This window comes from Vigna unguiculata, chromosome 11 (genome assembly GCF_037176805.1).
Source record: "Vigna unguiculata cultivar grain cowpea cultivar isolate G323 ecotype 2 chromosome 11, ASM3717680v1, whole genome shotgun sequence".
Taxonomy (NCBI): Eukaryota; Viridiplantae; Streptophyta; class Magnoliopsida; order Fabales; family Fabaceae; genus Vigna; species Vigna unguiculata.
In genome coordinates this window covers 5,750,205-5,773,118 of record NC_140802.1, presented here as the reverse complement: position 1 = coordinate 5,773,118, position 22,914 = coordinate 5,750,205, and the positions used below count along the sequence as shown (strand labels likewise).

Here is a 22,914-nt window from a genome sequence, read left to right as displayed (position 1 = left end):
CAAACAATCCTTCACTGGCCATTTGCAAGGGATAGAATAATTGACAAAGAAAGGATCGGAACACCAACTTACTCAATAAAAAAATTGATCGGATGAACTTCGAGATCTCTCTACAAGGATCGCTCCCGTAGTCTATGATCCTCAAATAGAGGAGAAAATAGTGAAATATTGTAGAGAGAAGGGAGATGGCTTCTAGAAAAGTGTTTCTAGAGAAATGTAGTGTTTTTAACTAATGAGATCATTTTATGAAATTTCTATTTATAATTAAGCATTTATGTATTAAAATAATATTAAGATCTTATTATTTTAAAAACACTCTCACTCTTAAAATAAGATTTTCTAAGTTCTCACATATTTCGTGTGATTTAGTTTATTAACATGCATGTTGTATCGATAAATATTTTATGATTAATATTATGGTGGAAATAAATCAATATTGTTCATTCTTTGTAAACAAAAGTTGCAGGGGTTTGTTAATTTTTTTTTAAGAAAATGAAACATGATTTTTCATAAACGTTCAATAAAAGTAATTGTGAAAATTAAATATTTGAATGCAAACAATATATTATCTATTTTAAGTATCATATATTATACAATGTTATATATTATTCTATATACTTTATATTATGAATTATATATATTATGTATTGTGTATATAAATTTATTGTTATTGATGATAGTAGTTATACAAATTAATTTTTATAAATAATTCATTAATCATATTAATTTTTTCTTTGTTAAATTATTTTAATTTACATTTTAACATTAATATATATTACCATTTATTTAAAAGATAACGCTATGATTTATTATATATATTTTATATATGATAAGTGGAAATACATTTATTATTGAGAGTAAGTATAATTTAAAATTAAATGTAAAATTAATAAGACGATAATTTATTAAAATTAGTTTATTTAAAAAATTAACCTTAAATATAATTTTAGTAAACATTTGTTTAAGTTTGCATACTAATTTGAAGAATTTGATGTGGATTTAATTGATATGTGGACTAACGAAATTTTAAAAGTCATTTAATTACAATAGAACATCATATTATCACACTATGAATTGTTATGGGTGTTAGGAATTTTTAGGTGTTATTAAAATATGAGATATAATATGATAGATGATATCACTAGTGCAAATTTGACTTTTTAATCCGCCTTATATGCTTCGGTTATAGCGGAACCGAAGCCTATAAGGAGACGATGACATTTTTGTAATTTTGTCAAACTTTTTTGCCTCGGACCTACTAAGAATTGGTGCAGCAACAAGTTTTATGCCTCAGTTACAAATGAACTGAAGCCTATAAGGAAACCCAGTAACCAAAATTTCAAAAATGCCACCAACGTCAGATGTTTTGGCCTCAGGTATTATTGGATCGAGGCAGTAAGTACTTTAGGCCTTGGTTATTAATTGAACCGAAGCCATAAAGCTTGTTATAATTCCTAATTCGTGAACCCTCTCCACTATTCATCATCTCTCACAATTCTCTCTACGCGAACCCTTTGCACTCTTTGCCACCACCATTGTCCAGCTCCGCTGCCAACCAGCTGCCACCGCCATTCGTCGTGCATCATCACCTCGTCGCGCCATCCACTATCGCCGATTAAATCGTTGCCTTTCACTACCGGTGAGTTCAAAAAATGGGTTTCCCTTCGCGTTTTTTTTTGTTTTTTTTTTTTGCGTTTTTGATTCGTTTGTGTTGCTTTGGAGTTCACAGATTTAAGGTTCAAAACACACATTGCCCTATCACGAAGAGACACCGCAAGTGAAGAAGTTCCATTACCATCGTAACCCACCATACTAGAAAACGAACGAGAACTGACACGATAGAGGCACCTCGAGTCATTGCACGCGAGCCACGAGCCCCACCACAAACACACTACCACGACGAGAATGCCTCCACTACGGGCACGCTTGAGCCACCGCTGCATATGGAGGCCAGCACAAACTGTGAGCCCTTGATTGGCCAGCCATTATGACGAAAAACTATCGTGTCTCCCAGCAACCACCGTTGCTGCAAGAGCTCCAGATGTGCCATTGTGAGACATCATGGCTAGAAACGCGAGCTCCAAATTTTTTACAGAATGGCTTTGGTTCACATTAGAACCGAGGCAGAAGAGTAGCTCTATGGCTTCGGTTCACACCCAAGGCCAAAAGTCATCCCCTTTTGGCCTCGCTCTAATATGTCTCGGTTATGAAACCAAAGTAGAATATAAAAAACAACCGGAACCAAAAGCCCTTAGAGTATGTAACATAAAAATTATTTACAATATCTCAATCTTGATTTCATAATTCTAAAATAATAACTAATTTCTAATATTGAAAGATATTTTTATAAAAAAAAAACTATTTCTTAAAAACTAATTAAAATAATTAAGTAAATATTCTCAAAAATGAATCATACAATAAATCCCAGAAGAGATCAAGCAAATCATGAATGAGGTCATCTTATAGGAGTCTATTATTGAATCCAATGATAATGAATCTCAAATTGGTTTGAACGAAGTTGAAGGTTATTAACGCGATGTTATTTTCAAATTATTAGAAAGTGTTATCAATCTTCATGTCAATATGAGAAAGTTGGAAGATTATCCTTATTTATCATTAGATCAATTAAATCAAATTCAATGTGTGCTCTTCACTCTTGCATTTTACAAAATGGTCAATCAACTATCACACATAAACGAATCAAAAATAGTTGTCAAATAACTCTAGTGACTTTTTTCTAAAATAAAGTTACAAAATTATTGATTCTAGAATTTTCCCTTTCTAAATGTGCATTTAGATGGCATGCTGATTTATGAGTGTGAATTTAAAAGAATGTTTACTGTAAATTATTTAAAAAGTTATAGTAAAATTAAAAAGATAATTATTTTAATTTAAAAAATATTATTTGTTAAAGAATAAAATTGGATAAGTAATGTATATATTAAAATAACATATCAAAATATGATAATTTATTTATAGTATATCGAAATATGAAAATATGTACACTACGAAATAAATGTATTTAATGTTTTTAATAATACTAATAATAATATAATTTTAATAAATTAAATTATATGTATTTCTAATAATAATAATATCAAAATATTTTTTTTCTGAATAATTTTTTTGTTATTAATAATTGTTTTAATTTAAAAATAATAATAAAATTAGTATGATAATTATTTTAATTTTAAAAAATTTATTTGTTAAAGAATAAAATTGAAAAAGTAATATATATATATATATATATATATTAAAATAATTATAATCTCAGACTCACATATTAAAAAAAATTAAAATTGAATAAATTAAATAGTTTAAAGAGAACGTTAGTTTTGAGAAAAGTTTTTATTTTATCTAATGTGAAAATATAATTATCATGTTTAATTTTCTTAAATAATATTTTTTTTTGGAAAACAATGATGTTTAAAATATATATTTTATATTAGTACGTAATTTAGTGATTATAAAAAAGTCGTGTACAGAAATATAAAATTTAAACTTTTTACTTAAAATAAAAGTCTTAATACATAAAATAGCGTAAGCACATGCGTTGTTGTGCCTGTATGTATGCATTTTCTAAATATACGTGATAGTATATTAGTAGGTGATGATAATATAATGTTATTAAATTATAATTTATAAAATAAAATTATATTTATTAAAAATAAAGTAAAATATATCATAAAAAATTGAAAGAATAACTGTTGATAAATAGAGAAAAAGAAAAGAGGAGAAATAGAAGATTTTATAAAAGAGTTTACAAAAGTAACGGTGATTTTTCTAAAATTTTATAAATAATTATATTTTAAAGAATAAAATTGATATTTTGAATTGTGGATACAAAAGAGAAAGTTTCTTTATATAATGTTACAAATAGATAAATTAAGAACCTTGATTGGATAAGGAGCATAGGTGTTGATTTTTACAAGAATAGCTATGTGCATTTGCATCCTCGGAGATGTTGAGCTTTACTAATACGAAGGAAGGGAAAGAATGGTAATGTATAACATGTGATTTTCCAAATATATAATTTTTAAAATAGTTGTTAAATATAAAATTATAAAAAAAAAGTAAGATATGTAAAAAGAAAATTTAAATGATGATTTAAAACAAAAGAGATTTGTAGAAAAATGATTAAAAATAAATTACTTATAAAATAATTAAGGGTAAAATGAATATTATAAAATGTGGACACAAAAAGAGGAATCTCCTTTATTGTTATATATATATATATATATATATATATATATATATATATATATATATATATATAAAATAAAATTTTCAATAAAATTAATACACTAATTTTTTATATCCATAAATTTATACAAACCTTTTCATTCAATACATTTATTTAACTAAATAATTTTTTATTTGTTTAAAAAGGAAAAAAAAACTTGCATCATAATTTTATTATTTTAATTTAAAATTGTATAATTATAAAATTATAATTTTATTATTTCAATGAAAAGTTAAAAATATATTATAATTTTATATTTCATAAAATCATAATGGAAGATAATAATCAACTTAAATTACTTAACACACATCACCTGATTATTAGAAAAGTTAATAATAGATATTCAATTAAAAAAATTAAAATTTATTAAATTCTCAATAAATCACAATAATTTATCAAAACATTAATTAAAATTTCCAAAATTTAACAAAAACTTAAATATAATTAAATTTATTATATAATAATAATATATTAATTTTAACTACAAAATAAAAATTCACATTCTTTCTTTTACCTTCAAATCGAAACAAGCATAATTGACCCCTCAAATTCATCTATCACACACTTGACTCTCAAATTTGATGTTCAGAGGAACGCACAATTAGGTTCTCCCTGGGCAGCACACACCTGTTCACACTCACACTCTCCTCCCCGCAAACAATTCTAGTCCGCCGCCGCCGCCGCCGCGAGGAACCTACTTCTTATCCGCAACTCGACCAGCCTCCCCGCGACCAACGCCGCCTCCGTAACAGTGAGAGCAAGATTTTCGTTGAAGGTACTTTGTTTTTTTTTTTTTTGTTATTACAAATTAATTTTAGTGAAATTTCTTTCGGTGACTGAGATTGTTATTGTGCTTTTATATTCCAATATAATGAATTCAGATTGTACATTTCCGCGGATAAAGCATATCGGTGTTATTAGTTTGAGTTATTCTCCCAAAACATGCTCCAATTTTGGTGAAATTTCTATCACTGGCTGAAGTTGATATTTTTATTTTTATTTCTTCCAATTTAGTGAATTCAGACTGTACATGTTCACGGATAGAGCATGTTGGAGTTATTAGGTTGAGTTATTCACCCACAACATGTTCCAGTTTTGGTGAAATTTCTATCCCAGGCTGAGATGGATATTTTTATTTTTTATGTTGGGATTTAACGAATTTAGATTGTACATGTTCACAGATAAAGCAAGTAGGATTTGTATAAGTCATAGCAACTTAGAAATTAAAAGTAGTCATTGCTTTGTATTCTGTTTCAGCATATGATATTTGGAGTTTTCATTTTGTAGTCATTGACAATTTCCATTTTAGATTGGTATTCCTTCAAATTTTTTAAATTTAAGTGGGCCGGTGGGGCTGGTCTGATTTTTTTTTTTCAGGTGGGCTGGGTTGGGCCAGTCCATTGAGGAGGTGGGCCAAAGTGGGCTGGGTCAATCAGGTTGGGCTGGCCTGTTTTGACAGCCCTATTCGTAACCACATTTTCAGGAAGGTTTTTTGTTTAGGCAAGATTTTGCAAAGGCATGTCTGCTTTGAGCAGCACAGTCCATTCCTGCAAAAATTTTCCACTTCTGGCAACTGTGAAAGATTATCATGGGAACGTTCCACCAAAGATATTCTATTGGGAAAGCTTAAGTTTGCTTTGAGGAATCATCAGGTGCATGAAGCATGGGAGTCCTTTCAGGATTTTAGAAGCCTTTATGGTTACCCTGAGGTTCATCTACTGAACCAATTCATTGTTCAATTGTCCTATTCTTCCAATCATGTTTGGATGCGAAAAGCTTGTGATTTGGTGTTGCAGATTGTTAGAGAGAAGTCTGGTTTACTTCATGATGATACCTTAACCAAACTTGCACTTTCCCTTGCTAGGTTGCAAATGCCATCCCCTGCCTCAGCGATTCTTAGGTTGATGCTTGACAAAGGGTGTGTGCCCTCTATGCATTTATTGTCCTTGGTTGTTTTTCATATTGTGAAGTCAGAAATTGGAACACATCTTTCATCCAATTATCTGTTTCAAGTTTGTGATCTTTACAATTGCTTGAATGATAAGAAGGTTCACCATGCAGTCACGGTCAAGCTGGATACCTTGGTCTTTAACCTTGTTCTTGATGCTTGTGTGAAGTTTAAATTGTCTTTAAAAGGCCTGAGACTGATTGAATTAATGTCGCTGACTGGGACCATGGCTGACGCACACTCCATTGTAATAATTTCTCAGATTCTAGAGATGAATGGTCTGAGAGATGAAATGCAGGAATTGAAAGACCATACTGACAGAGTTTCGGCTGCTTATGTTTGTCACTATTGTCAGTTCTATGATAGTTTGCTGAGCCTGCACTTCAAATTTAATGACATTGATGCTGCAGCTAAGCTTGTTCTAGATATGACTAGCTCGCATAATTGTAATGTTAAGAAAGAATATGGGAAACACTTGCAAAATCCTTGTTTTATTTCCATTGGATCTCCTAACCTCAGGACTGCATTGAAGATACACATTGAACCTGAGCAAATGTGTAAGGATTTTGTCCTTAAGGTTGAAAGCAGACAGGTTCTGATCTTTTATAGGGGTGGGAAACTAGTTCTTAGTAATAGAGCCTTGGCTAAGTTCATCAGTGGTTACAAGAAAGATGGGCGGATTGGTGAACTTTCAAAACTCTTACTTAGTATTCAAGGGGAATTATGTTCAGTGGCAGGCTCCAGTTTGTGTTTTGATGTAATCAGTTCTTGTATTCAATTAGGATGGCTTGAGTGTGCTCATGACATTTTGGATGATATAGAGGTTACTGGTTCTCCAATGGGTCAGGATATGTATCTTTTACTTGTGTCAGCATACCAGAAGCAGGGATTGCAAAGAGAAGCAAAGGCACTACTGAAACAAATGAAAAAGGTTGGTTTGCTGGACAAAGCGTTATCTGATGATGCTACGGACAAACACAACCTCTGTGAAGAAACATTAAATTCACTTGGTAAAACAGATTTGGCCATTGCCTTAGCTCAAATATTGAAAGATGAAGATCGGACAGTTTTTCCTTTGGTGTATAACTTCAATTCTTCCATTTTCTTTTTCTGCAAGGCCAGAATGATAGAGGATGCATTAAAGGCATATAGAAGAATGCTTAGCATGAATGTTCAGCCCACAAGTCAAACTTTTGCCTTTTTAATGTGTGGATATTCTTCTCTTGGTATGTTTCGTGAGATCACAATCTTGTGGGGAGACATTAAGAGATTCATGAAGAGTGACAATCTAGTGGGAAATAGAGATCTCTATGAGTTACTATTGCTAAACTTTCTTCGAGGTGGTTACTTTGAGAGAGTGATGGAGGTCATTAGCCATATGAGAGACCATAACATGTATGCTGACAAGTGGATTTACAAAAGTGAGTTCCTTAGACTTCATAAAAATCTTTATAGGAGTTTAAAAGCATCAAATACGAGAACAGAAGCCCAAAGCAAGCGGCTTGAGCATGTTCAGGAGTTTAGGAAATGGGTGGGTATTGATTAAAGGTCTCTGATGAATATTCATGTGCCGTTGTACCTCCATGTTTTCCAGCAAACTCGTGTTAAGAAGGCCAAATTTCTAAATCCAGTGCTGTGCTAATGAATCCCTAAACATGTCAGAGTTTGGCCCCCAATACTATCGAAGCAGGATAGGTTGTTCATTGCGACAAAATGGTTAGTTTGTTATTCTACCAAAACCATGAAGGCTAATAATAAATGTATGAACTAGGGACATAGGACACACCCAAATTGCCCTGAATGAAAAACTCCATAGAGCAATTTGGCCGAACGATTTAAGATCGGTTGAGTAATAATTTCTCAGCATGAACTAAACCCTCTTTTTTGTGGCCTACTAAATAACTAACTGATCTTTGTCACTCTCTTCCATAGATAAACCTAAATTTGTTTTACACTGCATTTAGAATTGATAATCTGTTTTTGCATATTCTAATTTTTATTTGAATTAAAACTCTACGTCATCTTTTCTCATTGAGAGAAAGGTGACTCATGATATTTGACTTTGGATTGCTCTCTCTAAATAAGATGAATAGCACTTAATTATATATATATATATATATATATATATATATATATATATATATATATATATATTTGTGCCAATTAGCAAATCATCCGTCCATTATGTAAAAGTTCTGTTCTAATATTTCTGATTTCTGATAGGTTCCAGGAAGTTATAGAATGAGTTACAAAGTGGTTCAAAAATTAGTTCAGTGGTGGAAATGTGGAGGGATTATAAGTTAGATGGCTTCAGATGGTTTTTCTCCTTATTGTGTGTGTAAATTAGATTCAACTGATGATTCATGTATCAATTAAGTTGCAAGTAGTTCTATTTCGAAGGGTTTTTTTTCTTTTAGATAACGGGGTAGGTAGAGAGTCTTTTAATAAACGATCCAAGTCAACTGAGAACTTCAGTTCTGACTTAACATCTGTAGCATATTTTAGCCGCATGTTACCATTTGGAATCCACTTTATGTACTTTATTCTGCGTTGGGTTTGATCCACGTAATAGTGAATTAGCTTACATGGAGTGATCTTATATGTAGTAACTCCGTCTGTGCCTTTGATGATGGCCACATTTGCATATGCTCAATAATTCTGGCGTTCCCATGTTGTATTCAAAATATTGAAGCAATTAAATGGAAGTGATAACTTGGTTTAGTGGTTAGATGGAAGGGAGGGGAAGGAAAGTTTGTGTGTTCAGTCCCCTGCTTACAATTTAGAGAAATAAGATTGGTTTGGTGGGTTTAGAAAGGAGGGTGAGAGAGGTTGTGGGCTGAACTTCTCCAACTAACCAAAAAACTAACAACTAATTTGTCGAAAAAAAAGAAGAAAAATTGAAGCAATCAGTTTTTTTGGTGTTTGTTTTATGGATTATATTCTAATGTTAATATATTGTCTCTGACTTTCTTTGCATTAATGTTCTTTGGACTTCAAAGTTATTTTCTTATTTCCTACTGGCAGATAACTAAATGAGGCTGATGAAAGTAATAATTCCCTATCCAATCCAACCAGAGTTAGTCAGAAACCAACTTTATCTGCAGGAGAACTGGATGAATCAAATCTCACCTGCATTATGCAGCAGAAGTTTCATTTAGGGGAAGAGATGGAACGTCTTGATTACTCTATTTTGTTGATGACTAAATTATGGCATCATACTGTTAATATAAAGGTTTCTTTTATTTCTTTGTAGAATACTGCTGCCATAGAAAGCTTGGCATAAAGTTAGATACTTCTATAAAGTTTCACATTTTTTAAATTAGGTTGTTGTTTAAACTTTACTGTTATTAAAGTGAATGTAATTGACAATAGCTATTGTCATAAGCCAAAACCCGCAATTTGGTTTTGAATACAAATTGTTTTTCCAATGGAAAAGAAAGTAAATCAAATGAAGTTTCATTGTCATAATTCGTTTTCTTTGGTGTAGTTCAGGATGTGTTAAATTTATCGAAAAGGTTCGTGTCAAAGATTGCAGTCTATTTCAAATCAGATTGAATAGACAATTTCAAATTGATTATACCAATGACACAGAAATATTACAAAAGCTAGAAAGGTATTCGATGGATAAAGAAAAAAAAGAAGTGGGTGTGAAGCTTAAGCATGTGGTTAACAAACATCAAGCATTTTTACTATAAAATAAGGTCAGAAGTATCAGTTGCTTCCACGTTAAATAACTAGATTAATCGAAGTCAAATTTCAAAGAGAGATTATGAAAAAGAAAAAAAATAATGGAATGAAAAGCAATTGTCTTGTGTAAGCAAAACTATGAAACTATAAGGTCCCACATCGATTTTAAAAGAGTATGGCATCATTGTCAAATGATTCGCTGGCCATGAAAGCAAAGCAACCACCACGGCTTCAGCAAAAGTAGAACCACCATGCTACAACCTCAAGTACAACGAAGGGTGACCACCACAGGCTAGTTCCTAACTGGCCTTTTGCTTCCCTAACACTCTAATTTGTAGCCCTAATTTGTAATTTTTGTAACCCTAATTTTTCTTAAGACTCTGATTTCCCCTAATTGGAAACAAAGGTATCTATGATTGGTGTTTGTGTGATCCAACCCCCAATTTCGAGTCATTTTGTGATTGGTGTCGTAGTCATTTGCCCCCATTTGGATTTCGAGCCATTTTGTGATTGGTGTCGTAGTCATTTGCCCCCATTTGGATTTCGTAATTGTTGTCGTACAAGGCTTCTCTAGATTTGAGGTAACCATATATATCAAGCCTTTCATTTAAAAAAAAAATGAACAATTGTTGGACTGTTTGTTGATTTTATGTGGTTGTAAATTGTTGTAATTGTTTGTTGTAAATGTAATTGACATGTTTGTTGCTATGTTGTCATCTATTTGTGTTATGTTGTTGTTTTGAGTTGACATAGTTGTTGTGTTGCTGTTTTGGTTTGTTGTTTGTGGTTTTCTGACTGAGTTATATTATAATGTTTGTTTGTGTTAGGATTTAATGAATTTGGGGTGATTAGTACGATATAATGGATGAGTCAAATACAAATACTAAGAATCCTCCTCCATGTGTTATTGATGAAACTGAGAATGTTAATGTGGTTGAAGAGGATATGGATGTGAGTGTTGAACTTAAAGAATCCTCTTCTAAGAAAACTGATAAGTCAACAACTTCTGATGTTTGGAATTATTTCACTAGGATTGGAGTTAGTGATGATGGAAAAGAGAGAGCAAGGTGTAAAGGATGCAACCAAAAATACATTATTGGTAGTAAAAAGTTTGGAACTTCTCATTTGAAGCATCACATTGAGAAATGTAATAAACTTAAATGTGAAGATGTGAGGCAAATGATAGTGGACGAGCAAGGAAAGTTAAAAGCAAGAAGAATAGATCCAATGGTTTCCCATGAACTGTGTGCCAATTTAATTATCCATTATGGTTTACCTTTCAACTTTGTTGAGCATGAAGCTCTTAGAACTTGGATAAGTTATTTGAATCCTGATGAATGTTTAGTTTTTAGAAATACGATAAAAAGTGATGTTTTAAAAATATATAGGAAAGAAAAAAACATGTTAAAGGAAGAGTTTAGGAAAATAAGAAAAAGGATTTGTTTGACATCTGATATGTGGATTTCTATATCTGGTGTGGGTTATATTGCTTTGACAACACATTATGTTGACATAAATTGGAGATTGTGCAGTAAAATTATGAACTTTTGCCACTTTCCTTCACCTCCAACTGGCTTTGAGTTGTCAAAGAAAATAAATGGATTTTTGCATGATTGAGGAATTGAGAAAAAAATATTTTCTTTGACTTTGGATAATGCATCTACTAATGATGTTTTGATAAAAACTTGATTGTGAGTTTTTGCATGTGCGTTGTTGTGCACACATTTTAAACTTAATTGTGCAAGAATGATTGAAAGCTCTTGGTGATTCTTTAGATGATATTAGGGAGAGCAAAAAGTAAGTTAGGGGTTCTGAAAGTAGGATGATGAAGTTTAAATAGTGTATTGAAAAAAATATGGGACATTGATGCCAATGCGGCTTTGTGTATAGATGTTCCTACAAGGTGAAACTCTACTTATTTAATGCTTCAAAGTGCCCTTAAATATCAACATGTGTATTGGTGAGATGAGTACATGGATCTTCATTATCCATTCCAGTGAATTGATGAGAACAAATGAAGCTAAGGAAAGTTGGCTTTATCTCTAATGTTTTAGTGGTGTGTGGTATTGCTATGCTAGAAAAGTATATTGGCCCTTGTTGCATAGCATAGTCTCCAAGTGTTCACCTGGGTGGAATTGGTCCTTGATTTGCCATATTTTCTATTTCTTGATTTGTGATTGAAGTGTTAGAAGATTCTTCCTTTGTTTTTCCTTGCTTCTTTTTGTTTTTGCCTCTATTCCTTCGAGTCGTCTTTTCTATCTCCGAGTCAAATGCCAATTGATCTTTAGAAATCTAATCTCGTAAGAACATAAATCAAAACAACTCAAGAGGACTAATTGAGGATTAATACAAAGAAGAAAATTGAATAAACTATCTAACTAAGAAAACTTCTTAAAAAGCTCGATGAGATAACTAAAAATTTCAAAAGAACATCGTTCCCCGACAATAGTACCAAAAATACTTGTTGTTCTCTTGGCAAGCGCACCAAAATTCAACTGTAGTATAATGATTTTGAAGTAAGAGTGTCGATCCCACGAGAAACAGATTCAATTATAATAAATAATTATCTCAATCGGCATATATACAAAGACATCCATTTGATTCATCATTGAATGTAATACTAAATTTGCATAAAAGTAATACAATAAAAGCATAAAGTTTAGAAAAAGTCTAGTAAGAGAAGCTGGGATTGAATTTTATCTATCTCACTTGTTTGTAATCTGGATAAATATAAATATATAACATCTGAAAATACCAATATTGATGCAACACTCAAAAATCATTTATATTGATTCCTCACTATAAAATTCATAAGATCATTCCCCTGAATATTGATTCCTCACATATTCAACAGATTAATCCAGCATTATGTTCAAGTGTTATAAGCAATTGATATATTGAAATCTATTCCTAGCATCGCAATAGATCAAGTACCATTGTTCAGATCAGATCTTTAGAAATACTTTCCAGTCAGATCTAAAAATCACAACCAAGAACCTATTGATCAAATAGAATCAAGCCTTAAGAACAAAACAATAATACCAATATTAAGTAGAAAAAAATGCTATATATAAATATCACCATATTACATTTGAATCGATCACATTCAATCCCAAGAGAAAAGATTAGCCACTCATGGTAGCCATGGGATCCTAAGAGCTAAAGAAGTGATAAGCTTGATAAATACTTGGTATTTAAGCTTATTAACCTCTCTTATTTGTCTTTATTTCAGGTGTTTGGTGTTTATTTCTTAGGTAGTTTATTAGTATTTTGTGTTTTGTTTAGTTAGAAGTATTTTTCTTTTCTTAGGTCATTGTATAGGTAATTGTATAGGAAAATGGAAGACTACAAAGCTATCTGTCAGGACCATCTCGCCCAGCCAGAGCCCCCCACTTGCCCAGCGAGACACATCAGTTGTGTGGTAGTTAAGTGATCTCTCGCCCAGCGAGTAGACAGTTGTGGTTAGTTAAGTTTCGAGAATCAAAGGAAAGGAGTAGTTCTTTTCATTGTGAAAAACGCAGAAAAACTCGAAAGCTTCGGTCAAGGGCACCTTGTGGACGAAATTATAGTGAATTCTTCCATCTACTCGTGCGAATTCATCAAATCCGTATGTTCTAGATGATTAGGAGTAGCTAATCTCTATTTTCATTAGGATTGGATGTAATGAATTCATACACTATGTAACTTTTCCTATACAATATAATCTCCTTCGTATTCAATTGTTCTATCTTTATTATTAATGTGTATGATAGGAATATCATGTTATTGTTGTTACTAAATCATTAGAAAATGAATTTGGAACTAGACATGGATAGAACATCCCAAGAGTTATGATCTAGGAATAGACATTATCTCTTGGTCATTCTAGAAATGTGATCTTAATGCAAATTGTATGCTAAAATGGCTAAGGAATTAGAGTTTTAACATATGATTTAGAACTTGCTTCTGAGGGATTAGAGTAAGTGTGCTTTTAACATGAATGTGAGTACGTAAAGATGTTTATATTGTGTAGTGTTGCATTACGTTGATTCATGAAATCCAATCCTAATGATGCCTTTTACCGAATCACATCTTCATTTTTATAATTTTGCATGCTTTATTTTACATTGAATTAAAAATGTTTTTCACAATTGCTAAAACTAGTAAATAATCACAAGTAGATTAACAAACACAAATCCCTTGGGAAAACGACACTTGGACTACCATTTTACTACTTCAAACGAATTGGTACACTTGCCAATAAGTTAACAAGAAGAAAAACCTAGAGAAAATGCTTCCTCTACTTTTCATGATTCTCTAAAGCTCCTTCAAGATCAGTTCCTGCATCCTCTGGTTTTCTACCTCTTGGAATATATATATATATATATATATATATATATATATATATATATATATATATATATATATATATATATATATATATATATATATATATACACACACACACACACATATACTGCACGAATTTTCAACTAAGCTAGATAATTCTCGCCTAAGCGAGAAGGTATTTCATGTTGAAGAAAAGTCATCTCGCTTGATCAAAACTATTCTCCCTTAGGTGAGAAATGCCTAACTTGAATGCCCCTTCTCCACGAACTTAGGTGAGATTGGCAACAATAGATCTCGCTTGGGCGAAATTGCTTTAGCTTGAGCAAACAATGGCAAGACTTCTTCCGTTAACTCTGTTTCTTGATTTCTTCTTCCTCTCTTATGTTCTTTCCTCCTCCTACCTTAATTTACCTGAAAAATATACAAAAATAGGGATCAAATGATTTCTTTTAAGTAGAAACTTGGAAACATGTGATTGAAGCTCATTTTTCTTAGATCAAGGAAAATCAATATCATATAAACACAAATTACAAGCAGAAGTGCCAGAATTCCGTATGAATTTTACTAATTTTTTGCACTTATCACATCCTCAATTGATTTGATAAAGTCAAATGCTCTTCATGTAAGTCATATAATCATATTAGTTTCTACTAATTTAATCATTATTAATTAGCATATAAATTAAATTATGATTTTGGTTTTTATGTTACGAATTAATAAAACGGAAGCTTCAGGCTTTTGTTAATGTGGGAAAGAACCAACTTGACATAAACTTGGATGAGCCAACATTGGCAATTTCATTTACTAAACCTATAAATGCTCTTGAATGGTGGAAGAGTATTTCCATAAACAATCTTTTATATTCTAACTTGTTTTTTTCAATTCCATTCCATGTGTTATTTTAAGATGATGAAGTTGATCAAGATGGTAGAGCATAGGAGAGTTGTTCTAAGGGTGGATCTAATAACCCTGAAAAGAGATAATCTTGCTAATTTTAATCGAGTTACCTTGGATCTACATAGTATTAGAGTTAGAATAATGATAAGGTTCAAGTTATTATTTTGTTATGTTTTGTGTCGAAATCATACGAAAATTTTTATTAACACTATGTTGTATGGCAGGGATAGTATTACTATCAACAACGTGAAAGACAATTTGCAATTTACAAAACTGAAGAGAAGAGTCTCTAGTTTTGATGAGGATGATGCATGATTCATAGTTAGCAAAGGTAGAAGCATGGAAAGAGGAAATAGTAGCAAGGGTCATACACGAAGTAATTCACTTTCAAAGTCAAAGAAAGTGAAATGTTCCAAGTGCAAAGAGGTGAGGCGCATAAGGAAGAATTGTCCACAACTGAAGAAAGAAAGAAATAATAATGTCAGAACAACTGTTGCTCGTTCTAGTGCAGTTGTCTTTAGTGGGAGCTCAGATGAAGGAGATGGCAAAGCTGTTTTGATGGTCAATACTATTGGTTCTACTGATACATGGGTCATGGATACCGGTGCTTCTTATCACACGAATTTTAACAAGGAGTTGTTCAATTTATTTAAGGAATGAAATGGCAGTGTAAAATTGGGTGATGATGAGGACCTTGGTGTGAAAGGCAGTGACGTTGTGTAGATAAAAATGTCTGATGGCATTGCTAGAACGTTTGATGCTTGGTATGTTCCTGACTTACGGAAGAACCTGATCTCATTTGGTACCTTAGATAAACAAGGGTATAATTTTCCAGGAAAAGATGGACAAATTACGGTTTCCAAAGGTGCTCTAGTTGTCATGAAAGGGAAGCTACAACATGGATAAATTATGCTCATGTGAATGATGGTAAATTAAAGCCTAGGGCAATGAAATGTATATTTCTTGGGTATCCTACGGGTAGGGATGGCAATAGGTCGGGTCGGGCACGGATAGTGCCTACCCGCAACCCGACCCGTAAAAAAAAAATTCGCCCACTACCCGCCCGTTTACCCGTCGGGTATCCGCTTAAAAATAACCGCAGATATTTTTAAAACCCGCGGGTACCCGTAGATACCCGAAACCCGCAAATATTTAAAAATTTTATATTTTATAAATTGTTTAATATAAAATTATAAAAATAAAATATAAAATTAAATTAAATTAAATTAAATTAAATTTTAGTTATAATTAAATTTGACATAATAAAATATACTGCAAATTTTAATTTTAATTAAATTTAACTTAATAAAATATAAATTAAATTTTAATTTTAATTTTTTTGCTGGTAACGGGTACGCGGGTATTAACTATCCGTCGCGGATTTTATCCGCGGATATTCGCGGACACGAGTATTTTTGCCATCCCTACCTACGGGTGTCAAAGGATATAGATTATGGTGTACTGAAAGTAATAGAACTAAAAGTTTATTATTAACATAGATGTTACTTTTAATGAGTCTGTTTTGTTTGGCCAAAAAGAGAAGGTTGAAAATATTGCAGGGAATAAGGGAATTCATCAAAAGGTGGAGCTTAAGTTTGAAGATTCAAATAAAGAAAATTTGGATCCTGTAGATCAATCTAGTAATGTCCAAGAAGAACCTCAAAGTATAGCTATAAGGAGAACGAAAAGGGAAATAAGAAAACATGCAATGTATGCAGATGTTACATGTGTTGTTGATACTAACTTTGTTGCGTATGCCTTGGCGGTTGGTGAAAATCTTTATTCTGATGAGCCTAAATCCTATAAGAATGCAATCTAGAGCAAAGAAGCGTCATAATGGTTAATTGCCATGAATGAGGAGATGTAGTCACTTAAGAAAAATCATACCTAGGAGTTAGTATCATTACTTAAAAGTGTGAAGCCAGTTGATGCAAATGGGTGTTAAAGAAGAAAAAAGGGATTCTTGATGTTGAACCATTTATATTTAAGGCAAGACTTGTGGCAAAAGGTTTTTCACAGAAAGAGGGAATTGACTACCATGAAGTGTTTTCACCTGTGGTAAAACATAAGACTATCCATGTTTTGTTGGCCATGGTGAGCGCTTTGGATATGGAGTTAGAGCAACTTGATGTGAAAACTACATTCTTGAATGGGATTTTAGAGGATCAAATTTACATGTCACAGCCATATGGATTCCTTGAGGTTGGGAAAGAGAACCATGTGTGTTTGTTGAAAAAACATTATTGTATGGTTTAAAATAGAGCCTGAGGTAGTGGTACAAGAGGTTTGATGCTTTTATGGTTTTCTATAATTTTGTTCAAAATGAGTTTGATAATTGTGTTTATAGTAGGAATTTGGCAAATGGTTCCTGTATATATTTGTTACTATATGTGGATGACATGTTAATTGTAGCTAAGAGCAAAACTATGAAGGATTTGGGTGCAGCTAAGAAGATTTTTGGAATGGTGATTTGGAGAGACAGGAATATAGGTCTATTTTATGTATCTCAGAAGAAATACATTGAAAATTTGTTGTAGTCTTTTCAAATGGAGAATTCTAAGCCTTTTAGTACTCCTTTGGTAGCATATTTTAGACTTGATGCTAGCACTCTTTGTAACATCCCGTTAGGATATTACGGATTTATAAATAAAATAAAGGAGTAAATTAATAACACAGCCTTTAATAATACCTCATTTTCCCAAAATGCGGGAAAAATTTAAAATTTATTAAATAAGTAAACAACGTTCATAACCATAAGTCATCAAAACCAAAAATCAAATGTTATAATAGCACCCATCAGGGTTTACAACTGATCTCAAAACCAAAGAAAATGAAACATAAGATTTCCCCGAATCTATCCCCTCTCTGCGACTAAGCTTCATTTGAGCCACCTGCATCAACAACATCTGCTCTCGTGTACCGCGTACACGATCATCGCCAAACATAAGCAGATAGGGTGAGCTTAATAGATAAAACATATACAATTTTATAGATATATACTTATACACACATCACTATGAATAACACAACCATCCCCCATGATTCCATCTTTTAATTCATGCCACCTGACCCCAATCAGATTATTCGTATTCTACATCTTCTAGTGAATACTTCAAGATGACTTGCTACAATACCTATCGGCCATAACCGATAAAGCACGTGCGGGTACCATTGTTACGGATCATACACCGTAACGCCAGGAGGAGTTCCCAAATGCGAACATAATTCGCAACGTCCCAAGACTACCAAACTCGTCAGCCAACCACTGAGGAGGGCAATTTATCTGGACCCATCCGTACTGGCCACAACCAGCACACTCACACCGGCAACACTCGCCAACCCGAGCCACAACTCAAGGGTTCCTCGTGTTCATCAGTCATACCAAGCCACAACTCAAGAGATGCTATTCCGAGCCACAACTCAAGGAATACCATATGCTTAACCCCTATCCCGAGCCACAACTCAAGGGATACGTTCTGAGCCACAACTCAAGGAACACCAGCAATCCCACCTTTAAAGCACCACTAGAAGCCATGTAGATCACACATGTGAAATCAAAATTCCAAGCTGCAGCAGTACAAATCGTCTAGCGGGGGACACGTGCCGCCAGGCGTTGCCAGCTCCCAGACCGCCTGGTGTAGGTGTCGCATACCACCAGGCGCACAGCGCCTAAAAAATCCTTCTTGCTACAGGTACCGCCTGGCGGGACTGTCCTCACCACTAGGCGCACCTAACCTCGAGACCCCACTGTATTCCCGCTACCGCCTGACAGTTCGTGTATCACCGCCAGACGCCATGACAATACTACGCGTTACTGGTTTCTGCTCAAGTCTAGCACAATTTCTTACCTCATTTCCAACTGGTCACTTCCCCAGTATCATCTAACTTAACTTGTTACTAACAACGGTGAAGTTCAGTCTTCACTCCCTAGCTTGATAACAGTACACATTCAATTATAACATTAAGCTTCTTCCTTTTTAACCTATTATTATTCTTGGATTCCTTACCCTTAAGTTGTTGCCAAGCCTATTACATTGGTATAGTGCCCTCTTCACACCATCAAGCGCCAACGCTAAATAAATCCCATCACTTCTTCTATAATTCCCTCCCCCTCTAGCGTTCTCTTAGGGTTAAACTCCCATTCACAACAATTGGTCAATTCTCTAAACCCCCCTTGCACCCAACTTATCCAAAATCCAGAATCCCTACTACGCCATAAAATAAGCAAAACCTCTAACATCTAATATCGTTACCTCCTAATGTAGTCCCCACCTTTTTAGTTCATACACGAAACTCCATCATCAAACTTCCACATATATAACAAAAATCCCCTCTACTGATCCCAACTCAACGGAAACAGAACCCAACCTCAGTGCATGACATCACAACCATGCAGCAGCACTGCCACTACGCTGGCGCCTGGCGGCCAGTCCCGTGCCGCTAGGCGGTGCTTACCATCTATACATTTTCCAGATTTTCCTAGCACCCATAACCCAACCATTTTTCTTTCTTTGCGAATTCCCATCACTCGCAACTCCAATCCAATCACAACCAGAACCATTCAACATTTAATCACATTGATCAACTATTCCTATGTCCAATTCACGGTAACCTATTTCGAATCGTAGATAAAAATATCACACATTCAACCCTAAAGCTCATGTGCATTGTTCCATCCGATTACATGGTCCATTACAAGTCAATCAGTGAAATTCAACACCAAATCATCTTCTAAGAACTAACCCATGTTTTTCCCAATCATAAACATGTCAAAATACGCACAAAATCACCAAAATGAGCCAACAGACTCGCGTTGCCTGGCGGAAATTCATCACCGTCAGGCAGTCCATCAGAGAACCCAGAAAAATGCTACAGAATTTGCATCGCCTGGCAGTACAGGGCTTCACTGCCAGGCAGTGCATCAGGGAACCCAGATATACATACAATTTGGTATGAGCTGCCTGGCGGCTATGTATAGCCCGCCAGGCGGTTTCTGGAAAATTTCCAGAATTCAAAATTTCGCAGATAAAAATGGAAACCATGCATTCACGTGATCATACTTTTCAGGTAATTATTAAAACAACAAGATAAATGGAGTCCAGCTCCCCTAACCTGGTTTTCCTTTACTAAACTTGAAAATTTCAAGCTCTTTCTTTGATCACTAATGGCCACCCTTGATTCTTCTCAACCCAGCCTCAATAATTCACTCACTACACTCCCCTCACTCTTAATTTTCGTCTCTGTTTTCTAGGTATATTTTCAACCTTGCAAAACCTTTCCTAAACCCTCACTTTTGCCTTTTAAACTAGTGCTTTAAGCTAGTCCAAAGATCAAAACGAAAATGCACCTAATTATGTGTTAATGGTCATTCATTTCTCATTATGAATTGTGATTACAGCCACTCTTGGCTGCTGATTCAAGTTAGGGTTCCCTTTACCCTTTCCACTTCCATCCCAAGTTAACATTAGCAAAAGAAAAATGAAGTTAAATTTGGGTTTTCCAAGACTTGAACCCCAACTATGCAATTGCCAGAGCATGATTAACATATACTAAAATAATAACGAATAATAACTCAAAATTAACACACATAGGACTCGAACCCAAGTCCTTTCACACAATCAAAGTACTCTCAACCATTTGAGCTAGTACTTCTCCACATCATACTCATCATAATTTAATGTCATAAATGATTCCCCCCCCCGCATTTATTAATTATTTATTTATTTAATTAATTAAATTCCATGGGTCTTACAGTCTTCCTAGTACCAATGAAGAGAAGGATTATATGAATGAGGTTCCTTACTCTAGTGCTATTGGGAACTTGATGTATGACATGGTTTGTACAAGACCAGATTTGGCTCATGGTGTGAGTGTGGTTAGTAGATTTATGTGTAATCTTGGGAAAGCTCATTGGGTGGTTGTGAAGTGGATTATGCGATATTTAAAAGGTACTAGTAATATCTGCATGGTTTATGGTTCTAATGATATTGAGTGTGGTCATATTGGTTATGCAGATTCTGACTATGGTGGAGATCTTGTGAAAAGAAGATCTTTGACATGTTATATCTTCACTCTTTATGGTTATGCTATTAGTTGGAAAGCAACACTTCAACCTACTATTGCTTTATCTACCAACGAAGCAGAATACGTGTCCTTGATAGAAGGAGTCAAAGAAGGTATATGGTTGCAAGGTCTTATTAATAGTTTGGGTTTGAATGTGCAAAGGTGTGTACTTTGTTGTGACGGTCAAAGCGCATTGTGTTTGGCTAAAAATCCAGTTTATCATGAAAGATCAAAGCATATCGATGTCATATTGAATTTCATACGCGATGTAATTGAAAACAAATTGTTCTCCATAAAGAAGATATTAACCGTAGACAATCCAACATATATGTTGACTAAGCCCCTATCTTCTGCCAAGTTTAAGCATAGCTTGGACTTGGTGAATGTTCGCATAGCTTGAGACCCTTCGGGATGAAGAGGCATGAGAGTTGTTCTTGATTACTGGTGACTTGGGAAAATTCAAGTCAAGGTGGAGAATTGTTAAGATGCCTTGAATATTACATTGTCCCTTTATCTCCTTTACTTGATATATTTATAGGTTGTAACGATGTTTAAAGGGATTGTTATTTTTATCCTTTTATAAGGCTAAAAGACATATGTATCATGTATTTCTCTATTATTATTCAAAAATAAGAAACTCTTGAATTGCTCCATGGACGTTGGTTAAATTGACTCAATCATGTAAATTTGTATGTTTTTTTCTTTCTCTTATTCTTTTTCTTTTTCATATTGTCATAACAAGTAATTTGGAAAAAAAAGTTTTGACTTTTTTTTTTCTTTGGTCGTGATACACGAAGGGAAATGATATGGTTCTAATTACCTTATGTTTTTATTTATTTGTTTGGAAAAATGAATTTAGAAACAAAATTATGTTTTTACTTATTTGTTTGAAAGAAGGAATTAGAAACAAAATTATTAATGAGACTAGTGACAAAATTAAGAAAACAGCAACATACTTTTAAGATGATACAAAATCATTTAGATTGCAATCAAATTAATTATACTAAAAATATTAATATGGCAGAATATTTGAAAGCTAAATTTTAAGTTTTCATTAAACATTTTCTCACGAAATATTAATTTCTAAGTCTTTAAATCTTCACCAAAACTCAATTTAAAATTTCATAAAAAAAAATACTTAATCTAAATGCACAAGTACATTAACTATATTTGCACTAAAAAAAATAATCAAATATTAGATTAAATACATCACAAACCTAATAATGTCCCGTGATTTTAACCTCATCATTGAACTTTGTTGAACAACCTGTGCCTTGAGTTTGCATATGAAATCTACAATAGATTGATTTCTTATAATTGATGTATTTTTGTTCAAAGTTTCCATGTCCTAGGAATAAACTACACATTAAGGTTGTAATAGTGCCTTATATGATTAATTCAACCTTTATGAGGAATGAATTCATAGACAAAATCTTGTTGCTGATCAAATTGCGTGTGAAGTTATGCTTGAATAAGATGAATATAATAGATTTGATAGCTAGTTGAAAATCCCCTTCAAACATTACAAGTACTAAAGTTGTCTACTCCATTAAATGGAGTCTTCCTCCTTTGATACTTTTAGGCTTAATTGTTATGACACAATTTTTGAATGAGGAGCAAACAATAGTGCATGACATGAATATGTCAATAGGGACCACTTTTGTTGTCTTTGTCTTTTCATGTAAATTATGTGTTGCTTTTATTTTTCAAGTGAAACTATGGATGATTTTATTTGTTTTAAGTTTGT

The 22,914-nt window shown here is 33.2% G+C and overlaps 1 protein-coding gene across 1 annotated transcript; it reads left to right on the top strand.

The window, feature by feature from the left end:
- Positions 1-4,825: 4,825 nt before the first annotated feature.
- On the top strand, positions 4,826-9,659 carry LOC114169625 (Pentatricopeptide repeat (PPR) superfamily protein; the record flags this gene model as incomplete). Its single annotated transcript, XM_028054860.2, has 3 exons — positions 4,826-5,018; positions 5,621-7,907; positions 9,216-9,659. Coding segments are annotated over 2 exons (2,310 nt in total), but the record flags the coding sequence as incomplete, so codon positions are not given.
- Positions 9,660-22,914: the final 13,255 nt, after the last annotated feature.